Source organism: Syngnathus acus, chromosome 2 (assembly GCF_901709675.1).
Source record: "Syngnathus acus chromosome 2, fSynAcu1.2, whole genome shotgun sequence".
NCBI lineage: Eukaryota > Metazoa > Chordata > Actinopteri > Syngnathiformes > Syngnathidae > Syngnathus > Syngnathus acus.
Genome location: NC_051088.1, coordinates 17248328 through 17267905, shown reverse-complemented (window position 1 = coordinate 17267905; position 19578 = coordinate 17248328). Strand labels below are relative to the sequence as shown.

General features: G+C 44.8%; 2 protein-coding genes across 3 annotated transcripts; one reads left to right on the top strand and one right to left on the bottom strand.

The window, feature by feature from the left end:
* Window positions 1–1427: 1427 nt before the first annotated feature.
* si:dkey-70p6.1 (uncharacterized protein LOC570575 homolog) lies at window positions 1428–12150 on the bottom strand. 2 transcript variants are annotated; one of them, XM_037245756.1, is made up of 7 exons: window positions 11702–12150; window positions 8247–8479; window positions 7273–7330; window positions 6862–6940; window positions 5770–6236; window positions 4801–4938; window positions 1428–4215 (listed from the first exon to the last, which is right to left on the bottom strand). In XM_037245756.1, the coding sequence occupies exons 2-7, from the start codon at window positions 8378–8380 to the stop codon at window positions 3676–3678; spliced, it is 1416 nt and encodes a 471-aa protein (XP_037101651.1). In that variant the 5' UTR covers window positions 8381–8479; window positions 11702–12150; the 3' UTR covers window positions 1428–3675. The 2 variants fall into 2 exon arrangements, with proteins under 2 accessions (XP_037101651.1, XP_037101652.1); XM_037245757.1 differs by having other exon boundaries at window positions 5770–6119.
* A 1402-nt stretch (window positions 12151–13552) lies between these two features.
* Window positions 13553–19161, top strand: LOC119119423 (YTH domain-containing family protein 1-like). The gene is made up of 5 exons (XM_037245752.1): window positions 13553–14007; window positions 14289–14316; window positions 14755–14849; window positions 14984–16624; window positions 17845–19161. Exons 1-5 carry the CDS (start codon window positions 13978–13980, stop codon window positions 17857–17859), a joined length of 1809 nt encoding a protein of 602 aa, XP_037101647.1. The 5' UTR covers window positions 13553–13977; the 3' UTR covers window positions 17860–19161.
* The last annotated feature ends 417 nt before the right edge of the window (window positions 19162–19578 follow it).

The following is a 19578-nucleotide window of genomic DNA, read 5'->3' as shown; positions in this document are numbered from 1 at the left end:
TGCCTACAGGTTAAAACAAGTCATATCTACCTCTTACAGCAATAATATATAGATTTTTTAATTTATTGTTATATCAATGTCGGTACAGTACTTCCAGCGTGAGTACTTAAACCACTTTAGCAAAAACACAGAATAACGTCAAATTTGCCAATTCTTTGTTGTCATACACTTAATGTCCTACAGAGGTCAGTGGTGATTATAAATAGTCAGCACTCAAGAACAGCAAGCGATTTCCTCCGCGCACCTCGTTTAGGGACGCTTATTTCCACATTCATCCATCAGCAACGCTTGTCCTTTGCAGAAGGTGCGGTGGGTGTGTACGTATTAAATAAACGATCAACGTGTCATTTGTGGGTTTGCACCAAAAAAAGAGCAGCATAAGTCATGTTTATCCCCACGCACGCACGGATGCACGCGTCGTGATGACTGCGTGATTCTAATGATCTCTCATCCGATGTGACCTTTTCCTCGACCGCGAGTCTCTATGAGTCCGACGCTCTCATCCATGCACTCATTCACGTCGTACTATGGCGAAGACGTTGTGTGGTCCCCCACCCCCACACATCCACGCGTGTTTGGGCTCGCGACGCGGATGTCACACGACGTACGCACGCACGCCGCGTCTTTCAAGACAGCGCGAGTAGACTCACTCGACCACGTGACTCCTGCCTCAAGGTTAACCTGTTGCCATGGAGACAAAGCCACCAATGAAAATTCGGCAGACTGTTGCGATGTCGGCAGCAAGCTTTTTGTTTTAATGGGGTGACCTATTTTCACCCCCGTCGTCCTTCCGAGTCCCCCCTTCTCCTGTTCCACTTGCGCACGAGCACACGCGGCTCCTCAGACGTACGCAGATGGAGAAAAAAACACGCACAAGACACTGACAACGTTTTAACCCTTCTTACTGTTTATTTTCCATGCGCACATCATTGGTGGGCAATGAAGGTCCTTAATATACTATTTTTTTCTGAAATGTATCTACCTGCCTTTCATTGATAAAGGGATAGCAACATAATTCCTGCAAATCTACCGCCAGGTCATTCACAGTTATCAAAGTCATGACCTAGACATCAACGACACAACCTAACAATTTAATTTGAAGGTCTATGTCGTTTACGATCCAGCCGGTGGACGCCCGTTGTCATATGTTACAATGGAGGAGATAGAAACGCTAACCTGTGGAACCTCCTGGACGCTCGATCCTCGCACTTCGATGCGCATTTAAGATGAGATGCTTCTTAATATGGCGATGTGAAAACAAGTATTCTTTTAGATGATGCGAAAAGTTTGAGAACCACGGTAACATTTGCGCATTTTTAATCAAAAGCACTGTTGACATGAAACTTTTTCGCATCCAAAACTTCAAATTGAACTCTTTTGGCTTTTCTTTTTTTTTTTAAATAAGCGAGACTATGAGATAAAGCATCTGTTTTTAAAGTGCCACTTTATTACAAAAGTATAAACTTGACTGACATTTCATGAATAGTAATCTTGATATAAAACATTACAATCTTTTGCACTTAGCACTTGAATCACACGCTGCTGGAGTACAAGACCCTGTAGTCTGAAGAGCAAACACAAAACATGAGCTGCCGCCACACAGACTGACTCAAGTGGGCGGGGCCATCCAGCCATCCGTCCGGTCGGATGGGCGCCGCCCGAGTTTTACGATTTCAAGAAAAACAATAAACAACACACGGGATTTCCTTTTTTTTGTTTTTTTGTTAATTTTTACATTGCAGCTGTTTGTGTCACAAGATTACTCATTCCATAACACAATTAAACATCATAGAAAAAGATAGATTTCTTGACACTGAGGATATATTTATTATTCTTTCTCTTTTGTAATATACATACACATTGCATCAACATACAGTATAACCACACGCTTTGCTGGGAATATTTGGTCAAATGGAATCATAGTCCAGGATGTCTTCTCATGTATTTTCCACTCCTCATTTCATTTGAACACAGATAGAAGAGCGAGTGTTTGTCAATGGAGGAGTGACCAGATGCGACTTATACACACCAGCACGACGGCAGCTTTGGCAAAACCCAAGCCAACGTTATATGAACACAAGGTAGCGACGGAATGATGAGGTGAGTGAGTCGAGCCAGCGTGTTCACCCTTAAAGACTCAAGCGGTTTAGTCCTCTTTGCGTTGAAGAAGGACTCGAAAGTGGCCTTTTCCTCTACGAAGAAATAAAGCAACACACTGGCAAAAGAAACTGCCAACAACAACAGAAAATAAAAACATTAATAGAGGTACAACTCGACAGTGTTTGATTTTTTTTCCCAACCTGCTTTTTTTTTTTTTTTTTTAGCATGCAATTCGTAGCAGGCAAAGTGCAGGACAGGCTCAACAAAGTAAAACAGCTCATTTACAGACAGCAGTGGAGAGAGAGAGACAGTGTTCAGTCCATGTTACGCCGGACATGATGCAGAGAAGAGTCGGGTCAGAGATGAAAATGCTTGGTGCCAGTGTTAAGGAGGAATGCAAAAAAAGTGTGCCATTAGTTCTTTCTTAAAGGGCGATTTAACTCAAGATGTCAAAACTTTGTTAGATTTCTAATTTGCATATCTTTTTATCAGCTGCTGTTCACTTAGAGCTAAGGATTTGTTCTATAAAAAAAAAGTTTAAAACCTGATTTGCAAGTGCCTGTTCTTTCTCTTGATTTGTACAGTAAATAATTTATGAATTTATCAAAACAGTAGCTGAAAAAGAAGAAATGCACATCAAGAACCTAACAGAATGTTTTGATAGCTTGGGTTTGGTTCCCCAGGAAGTTAGAATACTCTCATAATTGTTTCTCTTGGTCCCTGAGCTTTCCAGTATTTTGACAAGTAATTCATCCCTTTGAATAATTGACGCCGCATCCTGAATCCCATCATGACTAACTTCAGATGGCCCACTCAAAAGTGCTACCAAATATTTCTCAAGGCTGTGCTTTTTTTAAAAATTATTATTTCTCCGGCCCAGCAAGGACTATTACGCGCTAGAAATGAGGAAGAATTTCAGTTTCTCTCTTCCGTGTGCTTTACACACTTGTTGTCTACGGATGAACGAGTGCTACTGGTACCTACTGATTGCTCTGCAATGCTTTTGTGCTCACAACCTTTGGATTCCTTCGAAGCTTTCCAGTTTGGACTAAGCCCCGGCCGTAACATATAAACCTTGGTATTTAAGGCCGCTGGAGCCCAGGAAAGGCATGACGTAATGTAAACAGCGTGTGTTTGTCGTGTTGTGTCTGTGTGTGTGTCGGGGAGAGGGACAGGGCACGAGAGGAACTCAACCGTCAATACTTGTGGTATAGGCCAGCGATTCCCAACCTCTATGTCACGACACATGAGTGATACAATTGCACTTTATCGCTCTGAAAAAAATTTTTTTACTGCAAATAATGTGTTTTGAAAGTTTATTCTCTCAATTTCTTTTATCAAAAAATATATGAATGAGTGGGAGGCATGTGGTTAAAAAAAATGAATATAAGGAAAAAAGGAGCGCAATTAAATAGGGGATTTCACAACTCAAGGAGGAAAGGAAAATCTGAATCTGTACCGTCTATCGAAATAAAGCCCCTAATGTCAAAGATGCCTTGGATGAATAAAGGTTGGGAAAGACCGGCGTTGGCGGCCCCTCGACGGAAAGGGGCCGGCGCGGCAGCCCGCTCCTCCTCAGAGCCCCGTGACGTACATCTCCATGCCGTCGTTGAAGGTGAAGATGGTGGTGGTGCTGGAGGTGGTGGCGCCCTGCTTGACGTCACCGATGCTCTCATACAGGCTCTCCCCGGGCAGCAGCAGGGCTTTGGCGGGCAGGTGCTGTAATTTGGGGTTGTGCTGCGTGGGTGGCGGAGGAGGCGGTTGCTGCTGCTGCAAAGGCTGCTGCGCCTTCTTCCTCCTGGGCCGCAAGGTGGCGCACGTGTTGGGCGCTCGCTCTCGCCTCCAACCGACTCCGCCTTCCAGGTTCTCGTAGGCCGGCTCGCACTCCTCTGTCCCGAAGGACTCGTAGCAGTGGTCGTCCAGGGAGCCCGTGGGCACTTTGCCCTCCTGAGGGGCCCACGTCTGGGGCTTGACCACGACGCTAAAGCCCCCGTCGCGTTCCCGGTCCCGGTCGGGGCGACCCAAGGTCCTGAAGCCGGGATTGGACGGCGGCGATCCGGGTACGGCGCGTTTCTTCTTGGCCGGCTTACACACCTTGGAATACATCTCAGCCACCTGAAATTTGGAGATGATACAATTTTGGGGAATTTCAATTTTGGGTTCAGACAATCACGCACCTGCGCTCCAACTCAAATAAATGCCCGGCCGTGCATTGAAAGTGCATCGGTGGTTGGGTCTATTTTTGAAGCCTTGGTGGTGCGTGCGACCGCAGTAACATTAATCTGTGTCAAACTATTATCCCTGTAAATTGATTCAGAGATTTTGTTTCAGTCTTTTTTGTAAGCTATTTATTTAAGTCATTAGAATAATCATCGCAGCCCTAATTGAGTTTAAAAAAAAATCACATTAACGAGCCTGACATAAACACTGTTTTACAGATTGTCAGCTTACTTCAGTTTTTTTCGCTTGTTTTGAATTAAAGTGTCGAGATGTGACTCGGGGCAGATCTATTCACCCTGAAAAATACTATTTGCACTATCACTGTAACAATTATTTCATAATTTATTTAAGCAAATGTTTTGTATTTTTCCAAAACAATGATATTATTTCATGTGGATTAATGGATTGCTTTTAGTATGTTTAACATATTACAGTTGATGAATGTCAAAGCGGCAATGGTTCAATGAAGCCGAGACTCACCACTGCAGCAGATGGTTGGATGTTCTCCATGGTGTGCGCCCCCAGAGGTACCAGGGCCTTATTGTGGAGCATGAGGACATCTTCATCCTCTGGAGGCTTCCAAATGTACTGCTCTCCATTTCCCATAAACATCACTTCCTGTCAGCAGAGCAACCAGTTACATACGAGCTACCGCATCACACAAAATGAAGGATTGCGAAGTGCGCAACCCTACACACAAGGGGGTAAATTGTTTTAAATGTGGCTGGCCCCAAGAAATAACATGCACATAAAAATGCTCCTCCTTGCAGAATGGACCATAAAAGTCGCTTTTAGGTCTTTTTGGGTTATTTGGAGTGTGGATGACTCACTTTCAGCCTCTTGCATCATCCGCTAGAAACATGTGCTGAGTGGCTCAGCAACAGACGGTGCACGTGTAATCCTGTCAAGCTAATTTGGGGTCGTGACATCTAGTTTGAACTCTGTGACCTCACACGGGCAACAAATGTCTCCCACTGTGACTTGGAGGGGAGCGAATGGCGTGGTATTGTGATACAAAGCATTCAATCTGCGTGCGCACCTGCTGCGGTCGTGACTCGACGATTCACACGTGGTCGCGAGTGTACATGCACTCATCATGGGCATGAATCTCATTTTACAGACTTTGATAGTTCTTTTGACCACAATAGAAAGATTCTAAAACCCAACAGTAATCATGCAAACGCCACAGAGGGTCTGAGCAGAGATTTGAACCCAGAACCCACAATAAAATGCCACTGGATTAGGTTTCCACTATTGCGGTGGAAAGGGTGGCTCTAACTGACACGCCCCTAAAATGTTCATAAATGCTTATATTAGAAGAAGACTTTGAACCATGAATATAGCACAGTACAATCCCAGAGCAGTTTGATATGTAGTTAGAAACTCATTTTACAACTTGACTCTTAAGATTTACTCTGACAAAATGGCACATCAACACAAGGCACCAACCTTGGGGAATGACGGCACATTAAAGGCATCCATGTTCCTGCGGGGCAACTTTGTGCTGTGAGGATGTGGCGGCGGAGGGGCAGGGTGAGAAGGCGGGGGGTGTTGCGGTGGCGGAGGCACCGGCGGGTCCCCCGTGTCCGTCCCGCTGTCCCTCTTCTGGGGCGCCTTGTCCGCTCTCCTCAGCTTCCTGACGCAGGCGTACTCCGCCGTCTCTTGGGGGTGAGGCGCGGACACCACCTGGGCTTCGGGTTCAGGCAGGCCCCCTTCCACGTCCCCGTCCGGGTCGGGTGGCGCCGGGGTGTTGGCAGGGACGGCCGGAGGGGCTGGAGTGTCCGTCTGACCTGCCCTGCCTACCATGGCATAGAGCGCGTCGTCAGTTCGCGTGGCGGAGGAGCTTCGGCCCACTTCTGAGTAAGTGTGCTCTCCGTCCTCTCCAGTCCCAGAGGGAATCTGGGGAAGCTGCCTGCCTTGAGAGCGAAGGATCACAGTTAGACCAGCGGAAAGGTCTCTACTGGTTTTGGATGCCTCCGCAGAACTCGTGTTGGTACCAGTCACCATAAAGCAGGGGTGGCCAAACTGCAGCTTGTAAAGTAATTAGATTACTCATCAAAGTAACCTCTTTAAAATATCCTTTAATTACGCTACTGATTGTTTGATTTTAAAAGTAATTCAATTGGATTACAAGGTAGTTTTAACAAGGGTCACTGGATAAATATTTTTGCACCCCTGAGCAGTTGTCGTGTTCGTCAACAAAACTTAGGGACGTAAATCGTAGCTTAGCGTGCTAACTTTGCACATACCAGGTAGGTATGTCACAGATTTAACTCGGCCGCATTAACAGTAGTACAAAAACAAACTGGCGGCAGGAACTTAGTTTTCTCTGAGCGGCACAAAGTCTGATTTTCTTAGGACTATTATTTAAATCGGTTTGCTTCAAATTTTCTCAACATTTATTCTTGGAATGTACCTCCACCCTTCCCTTCAACAAGGAACAACGCAAATTCTTTGGACGCTATTTAAAAATCTGTCACCCAATGACCGCACAACTCAAAGGAGAGGGGAAAAAAATGAGCGAGTGAAAGACTTACTTACTTTTGCCATTGCAGTTCATCTTGTTCATCTCGGTGTCTGATTTACTGATGGACCGTAGCTTGGACTGCCTGAGTATACCCTGATGACATGCACGCACGCACACACACACAAGGGCCTGTTAAAGACTACAGTAATCAAGATGAAAGACGTGAATGATATGTTTCTCTGGGGAATAAACCTTTTCATAATGTTTGTAAACAGTAGAAGCCAGGCTATATACTTCTTGGTGATTGACTACCGCTGACTTAAACTGAAAACGATGACACCAATTTGTTGTGTTTGGAGTTCCGCTGCCAGATGTACCCCAAAAGGTTCAAGCATTATTTTTTCAATAATTTAAAAATAATAATTGTACTGTACATCATGCTGAAAAGGTCTATAGAGTTGCTTCATCCAAAGCAGGATGCCTACCATGTCCATGAGACGGTGTTTCCCACCTTCACTGGGGACATTGTGTGTCTTTCCCTTCCTGTGGTGAATACAAGTCACACGTGTTGACAAACTCTATAACGTGATTCATAATTGTTTGACTATACTTTTTCTTCAGACAAATGTTTGTGTTTATTTATATTGCGCGTGGTTGCGGTTAGCATCAAAAAGTGTCAAGAAATTATTACGTAACAATAAGTGAAGGTCAATGGTCAATCATGAGTACCTCTTCCAAGTGTATGTGTACTGATTATGAGCATACATCAGAGTACACAATAGCAAAACATACTAGCAGAGGTGGGGGACTTGAATCATATGACTTGATTGGTGTGTGTCATTTACAAAAAATAAAATCATGTTTTTGTCATAACAGTCAGTACAACCTGTCCCTTTAACGGTTCTTTTGTTGATAAGCTCTTGGAGGGAGTGAAGAATCAGACCAGGAATGAGTTCAGTTTTCCATAAAGAAGATTAGCAATTCATAGACAGGGGATTTACAGTGAGCTTGACATCATTCAACAAGAGTCCTCCTCTTGGATCTGTCGCTTTTTATGTGTCTCTTGCTCTGCTCACAAAGTGTAGAGACTTTACATCTGTTTTCTTGAGCGCATTGGTCCTGACCTTTGGTCTTTTTAAAATGGAGCAATGAAAAACATCACCAATGTTTTGCCTCACGTTTTCTTGAAGAAGTATCCGCCTGGTCAAATCCCCAAGTCAAATGTGAAGGAGCCAGATGGCCCACATCTTCTGGCATGAACTATCCCAAACATAACAATAAGCACAGGAGCTAGTTCTTTACACATATGAATGTCAATCAATATGGTGATGACAATGTGTGATGGGGTGGTGCCCTAGCTCCCGCTATTGACTAGCCGCCACTGCCTGCAAAATGTTCTGACTTAAACGTGACAGTCCCCCACCTCTTGTCTGCCGTGTAGCGTTCCACATAATCGTACCTCTGGCAGCCCACGCAGAGTACCACGATGAGGATGGTGACTACGAAGGCTGAGGCGGCAGCGATGGCACCCAGCAGCAGGACCTTGCCATAGGGAGGAGCCGTGAAGTTCAGCCCGTCCTGCATGGAGGCCATGTGGGAGCGCTGGCGCTCACTTGTTCTCACACGCGCTCACACTCACACTCTCGGCCTCACGCTCATGCACACAGGCAAGGGCCACGCTCTCTCGGGGATCTACGATCACAAGGTACAGTGTGCTGCTTCAGTTAACACACAATCAATCTCTGTTTATCACTGTGCTCTGTTCCAAAATCAGCCTGCAATAGGTGGAAATCTGCGATGTACTGACCATATAATAATTTTTCCTCTAGCAATTAAGTCAAAATGGTGCTTGTTGTCAAGTGAGCTGAGTTCACTGCCACCATGCATGTTTGTATCAAATCATTGTCTAAGCACAAAAAAAGGTGGATCACTCGCACGTCAAGGCACCACAGTATAAATTTATATTTCTAGAGATGGACATGCATGCTCGAAAAAAAATGCGCCCTGCACTTCACAGTCACAACAAGGCTTCTGGTCACCTAAGGAACAATCATAGCAGCCCGGCTGTCGTTATCTCTTTTGTGAAGTGACTAAAAGGCCCGGCAGAGTTGAGGGTAATGTGTGAGAAGAAAGGGGAAGGTGTGGGTGGAGATAAAAGTAGGAGAGCCGCGGGGGGGGTACTGGGGACGATTACAATAGGCGTGGGAGTCGTCAGGTGTTTGAAGACGCTCCAACGCGGAGGACAACAAGAGCACCTTTCTTCCCTGGCCACGTCCGCCGCTCCCCGCCCATCCATGACGCGTCCCAGCACCCCCACCCCTCCTGCACCTGCCTGCGGTGCTGAGCCAGAGTGACGCCTCAGCACTGCAGTCTAATCTCAGGGCCGGGAGCCAATCAATTGGATGAGAGTGAGGGAAAAAATGCCGGGCTGCCTCCTCGAGACTACAGCGTCATTCATGTGCAACATCAGACATTCAACCACCTCCAAATGTCACAACAGCGAAGCTCAAGTGTTCCACACATGCAACGATTTCTCAACAGCTAATCGAATTATTAAACAGCTATTTTAATCACCGATTAATCATTTAGAGACATTGTTTAAGTTAAAATATTGTTGCAACTATCGTTAGAAACAATTATTCCATCAATTATTTCCTCAATTAATCTGATTTAAAATAGACATTTAATGGCAGTTACAGGTCATATACACACTACTGCAAATAACGATTATTTCTTGTATCGATTATAGTAAAATTTTTCCTATTATGTCATTGGTTTGTCGAAAAATATGCAAAATTTGTAGCTTTATCTCCCCCCCAAAAAAGCAGACCTCTGATTCATGATGGATGGATGGACGGACGGACGGACGGACGGATGGATGGATGGACGGACGGATGGATGGATGGATGGATGGATGGATGGATGGATGGATGGATGGATGGATGGATGGATGGATGGATGGACGGACGCCAATTTAGGGGATAACTTTAAAGTTTACCGAATACTTTGATGCCAATTTAATAGCCTTGGTAGGCTCTTATTTTGACTTCTAGCTTGGCTTGTGTTTTGACATTTAGGCCTGCCTTATCACATTTTAGTGCCATCATATATAGCTGTAATTGCTATGAACATCAACACAAATAAACAAATCATAATTAATCTTATTCAATTTCGGAAGTAAAGCGCAATTTAATTACGCTGTTATTGTATGATACGACAGTTTGCAGCATCGAAACGTAAATATTGACGTCTCACAATGCTCACATGAGACGTGAGGTGCATTCAAATGCAGTCGGACATTTTAAATTTATATAGAAAGAAATGAAGGTTGTTATTTATTTATTTATTTATTTATTTATTTCCTACCACCTAGATTTACTGGCAACAGTCGAATAAGTGGTGTTAAAATTTAAACTATACCTCGTGTGATATTGATCAATTTCGTTTTAACCATCAAATAATACCAAATAAACAAAAATAATAATTTTCTAGCCTAAACACTAATCAGGGGAAAACAATTATGCAAATTTATTTTTTGTCTGATTATTTGACCGAATAAATATCAGAATAATCAACGATTGATTATTGCATAACGCCAGTTGTAATGTGTTCAGGTCAGATCACCTGTTGAACTGGTTAATGAAATGCAGTCAAGCATGTAGCCCGATTTTATTGGCAATTCGTCTCTTTTCTGATCGCGAGCACATGCATAAGAGCGGCCACAAAGTCAACAGAGAATTAAGGTGTAGGCTAATCCTTACAAAAATAGAATGGGGGGGATTTAACCCACCAATACTGGAGGTTTTTTTTTACGTTTCTAGGAACATGTGCTGCATCTATATGCGTGTCCATTATTAATAACACGAGCTGCCTGTAGCCAGCGGCCTGCCAATCTGCTCAGGTTTTGATCAACCACCTGGGAGTTCACACATGGCGGAGCGAAAACCTCAGCGTCTGCGTGACACAAATAACTGAGCGCGCGCGCGCGTGCGCGTGTGATGGGGGATTCTATTGTGTGAGGATGTGAATTAGGTCAAATGTTGGCTTGCAAAAACGATTAACCGTGCGCCCCGTGAGGAAGAACCCTGAAGTGGAAGAGGGGAAGCTCATCTTTCCCTTTATGCTGTCGCGCCAAACGACAACCTTCCGTTATACATGTATTATGTTTTTTTTTTTTTTTTAATCTGCTCATTGAAGCTTTCAAAAGTGCCAGGCCCTGACGGATAGCCTCACGTTCTTCCCTTCCTCCTCATCCCTTTTTCTCGTGTGCTTGCGCTCGACTGGATGCGCTTTGTGATAGCAGCCACAGCGGGCATCCGTCATTGGCTGCCTCTTGGCTCCTAGTGCGAAAAGAAGGAAGCGAGCGAGTGACAACAGGTTACAAAAGCAGCCAGAAAGCGGAATGGCAACGAAATGATGCAAGTCCTTACGTCCCCGCTTTAAGCTCACATCAAAAGGAGAGGATGTCCCTGAGGTCAGCAGGACAACTCAAAGACCCCCGCCACCTCCCCCAACCCACCCAGCAGCATCCCCCGAGGGGCGTCGGATGGGTTTGCAAACAGAAACCTTAATTATCCCTCTGCGCATGGAAATGTGACATCGGAGGTATCTGCGTTAACCCCCTTTTGAGGTGGTGGGGGTCGCTAATGCAGCACAGGGGACGGAGGGAGGGGGTTCTGCACACGTGTCCGCGCCTTAAACGCGTGACCAGCGTGGACGTGGGGAGACTTGAGCACAAAAGAAAACGCGAAACATGGAAACAACACGTCCGCATTAATAATGCATGCGTTATGTAGTCCGATGTTAAGCAAACATGACGCCCCCCACACCCACCTCACTTCACACACGCACACGTACACACGCACGCGCGCACACACCCTTCAGGCATTGCGCTAAACCATCGCGTCTACTCACTCAGCTCCGAGGTTCGGAAAAGCGCACCATGAGCCCGTCCTTTGGGTTCAGCTCGTCGGACCAGCAACCGCCCTCCAGCCAGCATAATCGATCAAGGTGCATGCGACGCAACGAGCATCCCTCCGTCCCTTCGTGGCCGTTGGCTCTTCACGCAGCACCAATGCACCGCATTGCATTTGGCATCGTTTTTTTGTGTTGCCCGCTGACCCCCGGTAACAGCGGGCTCTTGCTTCACAGCCAGTTGGTGTTGGGGTAGGTAAAGAGTGGGTGGGGGTCGCCTGGGCAGAGCTACAGAATCTCCACGCGCTTTCGCCTCCGACGTCCCTCAAGCCCCCGCCATCATCACCACTCGCGTCGCGTCCTCTGGGCTACCGAGCTTCCATGTGACACAGCAGGCACAGTTTGCAGGAGACTCCCGGATCTTGTGTGTCGTTCCCTTCTGACGCCATCTAGCGACAGAGGGGGAATTGCGCCTCTGATGGTGCCTCTTGTTAACGCTGCCATCCACCCTATTCGATATTAAACTATGTAGTTTAATATTAAACAAGCTATATAATAGGCTCATGAAAAAACAACTTCTGATAAATCTCAAATTTCAGTCGATGTTTGAGTATCATGCACATGATTTTGTTGCTCCTCACGCGCCATGACTCCCCAAATCCAAAAACAGCTACAATTGGTACGACAATATAAACTAATCGCTTGGAGCGGTTAATTATTTATGCCACTGAATTATTTATCAAATGCTTTATTAGAATTGGTGTATTTTGTGTCATTACACAAATAAAGTACATTTATTTTTATACGTCACATATTAAAAGAATAAAGTTGCACATTTGTAAGAAAAAAATACCATCCCCAAAATATGTTTTTGATTCAAAGAAGTTGTATTTCGAAATAAAAGTTCTATATTTTGTTGACTATAGTAGTCATATTACGATAAAAATAATAATAATGGTATACTATACAGTACATACTGCATAAACCTTGTTTCGTTCTGTAGTATTCACACGTTTTCCCCTCCACCCGCAAGTTCTGCTGTTGTTGCCACCTAGTGGTGTCTTCCGACAATTGCAGAGAAGGCGACCAACCTATCAGAGGGAGGACGACGCTGTTGCTGCCTCCAACCTTTCCAAACGGGTAACAAAAACCCCATCTTTCAAAAAGTGCTTCAGCTTGCTTTTGAAACCACGCTGCCAATGTAATACAACCCTCGGCAAAGGATGCTATTTTAAGAGTCATATATTTTTTTAGGGAAAATGTTGAATATTTTCAAGATATATAAAATTCGAATATTTTTTTAGATCTAAGTCGTAATCTTATGAGAGAAAAATTATACATACATATATTCCTGAACTAGACTTGTCAAATGTGTTGTCGTTGATTAAACTTTTAAAACAAAGAGTACTTAAAAGAGTAAATTCAAATTGCAGTAAAAAGTAGTAGTTTGGCATTGATTCTTTTATGTACCACGAGAGGGAGCCCGTGTACCACTTGAAGTGCGATTATCACATTATCTTACGCCTGAAAATATTCTTAGTATTAAGTGTATTAACATTTGCAAATCTAACAGAAACTCACAAAACAACAAACAAATAACAAAACATGAAAAGCTTTAACTCTATAAAATAAATGCCTTCCTTCACTGGGAAGTCAAGAGGAAAGGCAGGAGGGCAAAGACACCAGGGAAAATGCATGCCAACAGTGATCCAGTGACATGATATTAAAGTTTTGGCTACTTTTGGTCAAAGTAATAGGAAGACGAGTTTAGTAGTTAGTAACGGTACTAGCAAATGTACTACACCGCTCGGTTGCGGGAGAAGCGTCGTTTACGTGAGCTACGTCACTTCCGGCTAGCAGACCCGGTGGAAGGAAGCTCGCCGTTCAGCTAAATTAGCACTAGCAGGGCCACCGCCGAGGCAGCTCGCCTCCACTCTTAATGTGACGGTGGCTACGGTTGGCTAAAAAAATATTTATATTTATGCTTGCTATTGACAGGACTGCCTGTTTTGGACTGTCAGTAGCGAAAGACGACGACGACAAAAAAGCGAGGCCGCTTCTCCGCGCTTGCTGCTGCTGCCGCCGCCGCTGGGGCTGCTGCCGCTGCTGCTACTGCTGCTACAAGCACCACAAGTACTACAAGTCGAACAGGGACGCCGGCTAACTACTACTGTAGCAAATTGACATCCGAGCATCACCACCAAAAAGGCTACTCTCTCACTGCACGAATTGTCCGGGGAGGGGGGGTTCCAAACACAACAACAGCTGGACGATCCATGATGTCCGCCGCCAGCATTGACCCGCAGGTTAGCAGCAAGAATATGTTCAAGCATGCATGTGGCAGATGTACACAACTCCGACTGAGTTAACAGTTAACTAAGGCTAGATAACTGCTTGTAATCAAGGCTTGCCTGGACAACAGTTCCCAGTAGCTTTCTGATCATGTTAGAATCATGGATGGTTGTTGTTATTATTATTATTATTATTGTTTCAGAAGCCCAGGTACGATACTGTCAGATTTGCACGATCACGTGATGCTTTATTCACCCTCTTCTCTTCCTCCCTCACATGCATCCATTCTACTAAGATCTCGAAAGGACAAGATGCCAGTAAAGGTAAGAAATGAATGAGCCTCGCCCCTGGATAATGATGCTATACTCAAGCTGTAAATGCCACGGTTACTTCAAATCACATCACGAATCACGAAACACATCACAATTGAGCAAACTCGAGTCATCAAGTGCTTGACTCCCCAGTGCCTACCTGAAGAAGAACCCGCATAACCAACAAGTGCTTGCAAGTAGAACCAAAGCGTGGCATCGCTTGTGTTTTTGCATGTACTTTTTAACAAATCCAACAAAAGCTATTTAGAAGAACGTTTAGGAGACGCTGTAAATTGAGAGTTGACTAGGTTGCCAAGCAGTGCGTGGTGCTTCAAGTACATAAAATGGGAAAGAAATTCCCTCGGTATTCAATTTGTTGTCCTCTGTGAGCAGTAATATCCACTGTACTTTGCCGTGCATGTTTTTGACAGAATTTGTATCTTATTGCAGGCTTTCCAGTGTCAGTGCAGAACGGCTCTCTGCACCAGAAGGACACGGTCCACGATAATGACTTTGAGCCCTATCTCACTGGCCAGTCCAACCAGGTGGGTCGATTGCTTTGTGAGACCACTGATATTTATTTTAGATGGTGTACACAAACTTCACTCCAAACTGCTGAACCGAGCCAAGTTTCCTCCATCTTGTTGTTTATGACTTGTAATTTTGTTACTGTTTGCAGAATAACAGCTATCAGTCCATGACTGACCCTTACCTGTCCAGCTACTACGCCCCCTCCATCGGGTTCCCCTACCCCCTCAGTGAGGCTCCGTGGTCCACAGGTGGTGACCCACCTATCCCCTACCTGACGCCTTATGCGCCCCTCAGCAACGGGGACCACCACTTCATGCACGACACGGTGTTTGGCCAGCCAGGGGGACTCAGCAGCAGCATTTATCCGCACAGGTTTAACTTTTTCCCAGAGAACCCGGCCTTCTCCGCCTGGGGCACCAGCGGTTCTCAGGGCCAGCAGACCCAGAGCTCAGCCTACGGGGGAAGTTACAGCTACCCGCCCAGCTCCTTGGGAGGCACTTTAGTCCCAGATGGCCAGACAGGGTTCCATAGTGACACCCTCAGTAAGGCCCCGGGTATGAACAACCTGGAGCAGGGTATGCTGAGCCTTAAAATCGGCGGGGATGTGACGGCCGGGGGCTCGGGCGTGAAGACGGCCGGCTCGGTGATTGGCGGCGGCGGTGTTGCCGTCGCCGCGGGCAACGGGGGCACGGTGGGCATGCCGCCCCCAAAACCCACGTCGTGGGCCGCCATTGCGAGTAAACCCGCCAAATTGCAGCAACAAAAGACCAAAAACAAACTCGGCGCGCCCATCGGTGGTGGCCCGCTCCCCCCGGCGCCGGTCAAACACAACATGGTGGACATTGACACGTGGGATAATAAAGTTTCCGTCACAAAGATGGCTGCTCCTTTGCAGCACCATCACCACCACCACCACCACCACCAACAGCAGCACCAGCCGCAGCCGCTTCATTCTCACCCCGGCAGCCTCCTACCCCCCCTGCAGCAGTCGCTCCAGTCGGCCCAGTCTCTGGTCCAGCAGATGACCATGCCGGGTCCCCCGCCTCCCCCGATGCAGTCCTACCAGAACCACAACTCGGCTCCGGCGCCACAGACCCGCTGGGTGGCCCCTCGCAATCGCAACTTATGCTATGGCGGCGGGAGCTTGGACAGCAGCGGTTCGTCCAGCGGCGGGGTCGGTAATGGCTGCGGCGGCGGCTGCGGGGGACCCGAACCGGGCTCCGAATCACACCCGGTGCTGGAGAAGCTGCGCGCAGCCCACAGTTACAACCCGAAGGATTTTGAGTGGAACCTGAAAAATGGCCGCGTGTTCATCATCAAGAGCTACTCGGAAGACGACATCCATCGCTCTATCAAGTACTCCATCTGGTGCAGCACGGAGCACGGCAACAAACGCTTGGACTTGGCCTTCAGGACCATGAACTCTAAAGGTCCTGTGTATTTGTTGTTCAGCGTCAACGGCAGTGGCCATTTCTGCGGCGTGGCGGAAATGCGCTCGCCCGTGGACTACGGCACCAGCGCCGGCGTTTGGGCGCAGGACAAGTGGAAGGGCAAGTTTGACGTGAACTGGTTGTTTGTTAAAGACGTGCCCAATAGCCAGTTGCGCCACATCCGCCTGGAGAACAACGACAACAAGCCGGTCACCAACTCTCGCGACACTCAAGAGGTTCCTCTGGAGAAGGCCAAGCAGGTGCTCAAGATCATTGCCACCTACAAACACACCACCTCCATCTTTGATGACTTTTCCCACTATGAGAGGAAGCAGGAGGAGGAGGAAGTGGTGAAAAAGGTCAGTGTTGCGTCCGCTGCATTCCAATTCATCCATTTCAGTTCCCCGTAAAACGTCAGCAAAAGTCTTTGTAACCTGCTGAAGAAAAAAAATATTTGTCAAATTAACCACTTTTTTAAAATATTTTTTTGTCAATGTTTATGTAGCCTGGGCCTAATTAAGATAATAATAATTCTACATTTTTCTCTTTTTTTTGTATACATTTGGATAATATTGACATTTATTGACTACTGTTGCAAATCATAATCTGAATGCATGTTGACATGAATCCATGTCATTTACACTTGCGAATGACCGATAGTTTGACATTTCCATATCCATTTGGAAGTCTTGACAACCAACAACCAAACTATAATAGCTATGTCTACTACTCACATATACGTATTCATAGTAGGTGCAAAATAGTCATCTTGGCATAAAAATCTGGAATTTTCTTTTCAGGAGAGACAAATGTTTCCAATCCAAATGCCTTTGTTGATAAACAACTAGCTCCAGGGCTTCATTTTGTTCTTTCATCCTTCTTGTGTGGCTCTCTGTGACTTTGGCAAATAAGGACTACTTTGTTTCAAGTTCAATCACGATATGTTTTTAGTTTTCCAAATGCATTTGTAACTACAAAGAAACATTTGTAGATCATTTCTTTTTTGTCACCCAAAAATATTTGTCACAAGCGCCCATGTGCAAGACATGACGCCAAGATTTAGATCAGCAACTCTAAGTAAACCATAAAATCACATTGGCTATTATTTTGAAAATATTTTATATTTTACTTTAAGATATTAAGTGAATTAGTTCTTAAGTCAATGCAAGAAATGCTCACTGAGACACATTTGGACAGATTTGAAAAAAATATTTCAGGCCTCTGCATGCACAAAGTCAGTTCATGTCATGAAAAATGGGAACAAAAATCAAGTCAATTCCTGCAATACATGATTATTTGACTTGATTAAGATGCCAATTATTTTTTGATGTCGTCACCCAAAGTAAAACCAGATGATGGCAAATATTTTGCTTTGATTCAACATTGTTGATCTGCTTTCATGGAGGACTACAGAATCAGAACAGTTTGTGTTGTAAGGCTGAAAATGTGTTTGAAATCAAAAAAGTATTCGAAACTTTCAATTTCCCAAGTAACTGTTGTACTTGTAAGTTGCAAGCAATATTTGGTGTGTCATGCCACTGTGTAATAGCGACAAAGCCGCCTTTTGCTCTCCTTGCAGGATCGTCAGAAGTAAACAGCGCCCCCTAATGGAACGCTCCATGGCAAGTCCTGCTGGGATGGACACTCAAATGAAATTCCAATTTAACAGAAAACAAACAAGGAGACACGTGATATATTTTCTATTTAATTTCGGCCCACTTTGGCCGCCCTGCCCCCGTGTCCTAAACCCTGAGTATCATTTTTAGGAAGTGTGAGGCTTGAAGTTTCTTCAGTGTTACATACTTTCTATGTTTTTTGGGGGGGAGGGGATGGGGGGTTCTTTTTGCTGCCAGAACTTGCATCATTTATGGAATAAGTAACACGTGCACGTCTGGTTTCTAAAATCTCATGACAACACGCTGCTGATATTCAGTGACTGTTCACTTTGTGGTTTGTGAGTTTGGACAAATGTGAAGTGCTTGTGTTGGTGAATCTCGCGAGTGAACAACACTAAAGTCTGCTCTGTGTGCGCGTATGGTCACTTGTGTTTAGTATTATGACAAAACATTTTTCTCACCTTTGCTTTAGGAACGTGCGCAACGCAAATCTACAAAGTTAAAGATATTGTCTGGAAGGATGCGGCGGCTAATATGAAATGGAGCATTGAGAACGCATGTAAATCTCCAGCGCAGAGCCTTAAAACGCTTCTTTTCAGCACAACCGAACAGATTGGGGGTGATTTGATTTGTCATGGCGATTCAGGGAATGTGTGCATCTCAAGGTGGTCCCTCTCTTTCTTATTCAAAGGTGAACATAACCGATGGATCGATGTCCCGTTTTGGTAGTTTTCTTTTTGCGTCTCGTCAAAATCTGGAGATGTAGCATGTAATGCTTTTAAAACTGTCACTTGGTTTTGTTTCTCGTTCTTTATCGACTTACTAGTTATTAATACTTACATCAGTTCCATTGCTGTGACCTTTCCCCTCACCCCCCCGCCATCAGATAATATAAGCTTTAATGTACTGGCATTTCTAACTGCAAACGCCTCAAATGTTTAACTGTAGCATTATACTTAACTGATTTATCGTACGTGTATGGAAAACCAGAGGCTAGCTTATATGCTATATGTTTATTGTGATATGTTTCTTTCTTTGTCTTTTTTTTTTTTTTTTTTTTTTAAATAACTTGCAGTGTTGTCTGTGTGTGTGCGCATGAGTGTGGAAGTAAAGAGAGGGAGAATGACTGTGGTGCGACCAGAGCTATATAACAGTATTGGATTATTGAAAAAGTATGCAAAAAAAGTTTAATGTCACCCCTGAATTAAATGTCATTATCAGAGGTCACTATCACATTCTTATATTTGATCATATTCATTATTAAAGATATACTTATCTGGCGTGCCTTGTTTTTATTTGTAGAGCAACTGCAGTTAGGGCTGAACGTAGTCAAGAAAAAGCAGAATTGAGATTATTCTGGCAGATAATGTAATTTTGATTCAATGATTCATTTTCAGTATTCATTACCGTAACAGGGACAAACATGACAGAAAATTGCACCACATTTAAATAAAAGATATTTAATAATGCAAATACACTAATCATTGTGAGGGAGGCAGTCAATTTAAAAAAAAATTATAATGATTTAATAAAAGGCAATGCAACCCTCAAATTTACAACTGTAAACGCGATTTCTATTCAAATCCCAAACAGCTTTTGAGCACGCTCCTAGAAAATGTCCTCCATTTATGGAGGACGCCATATGTATCTGAATGTGCTGAATTTGTTGGTCCATCCTTCCGCATGCAGGGTTGCCC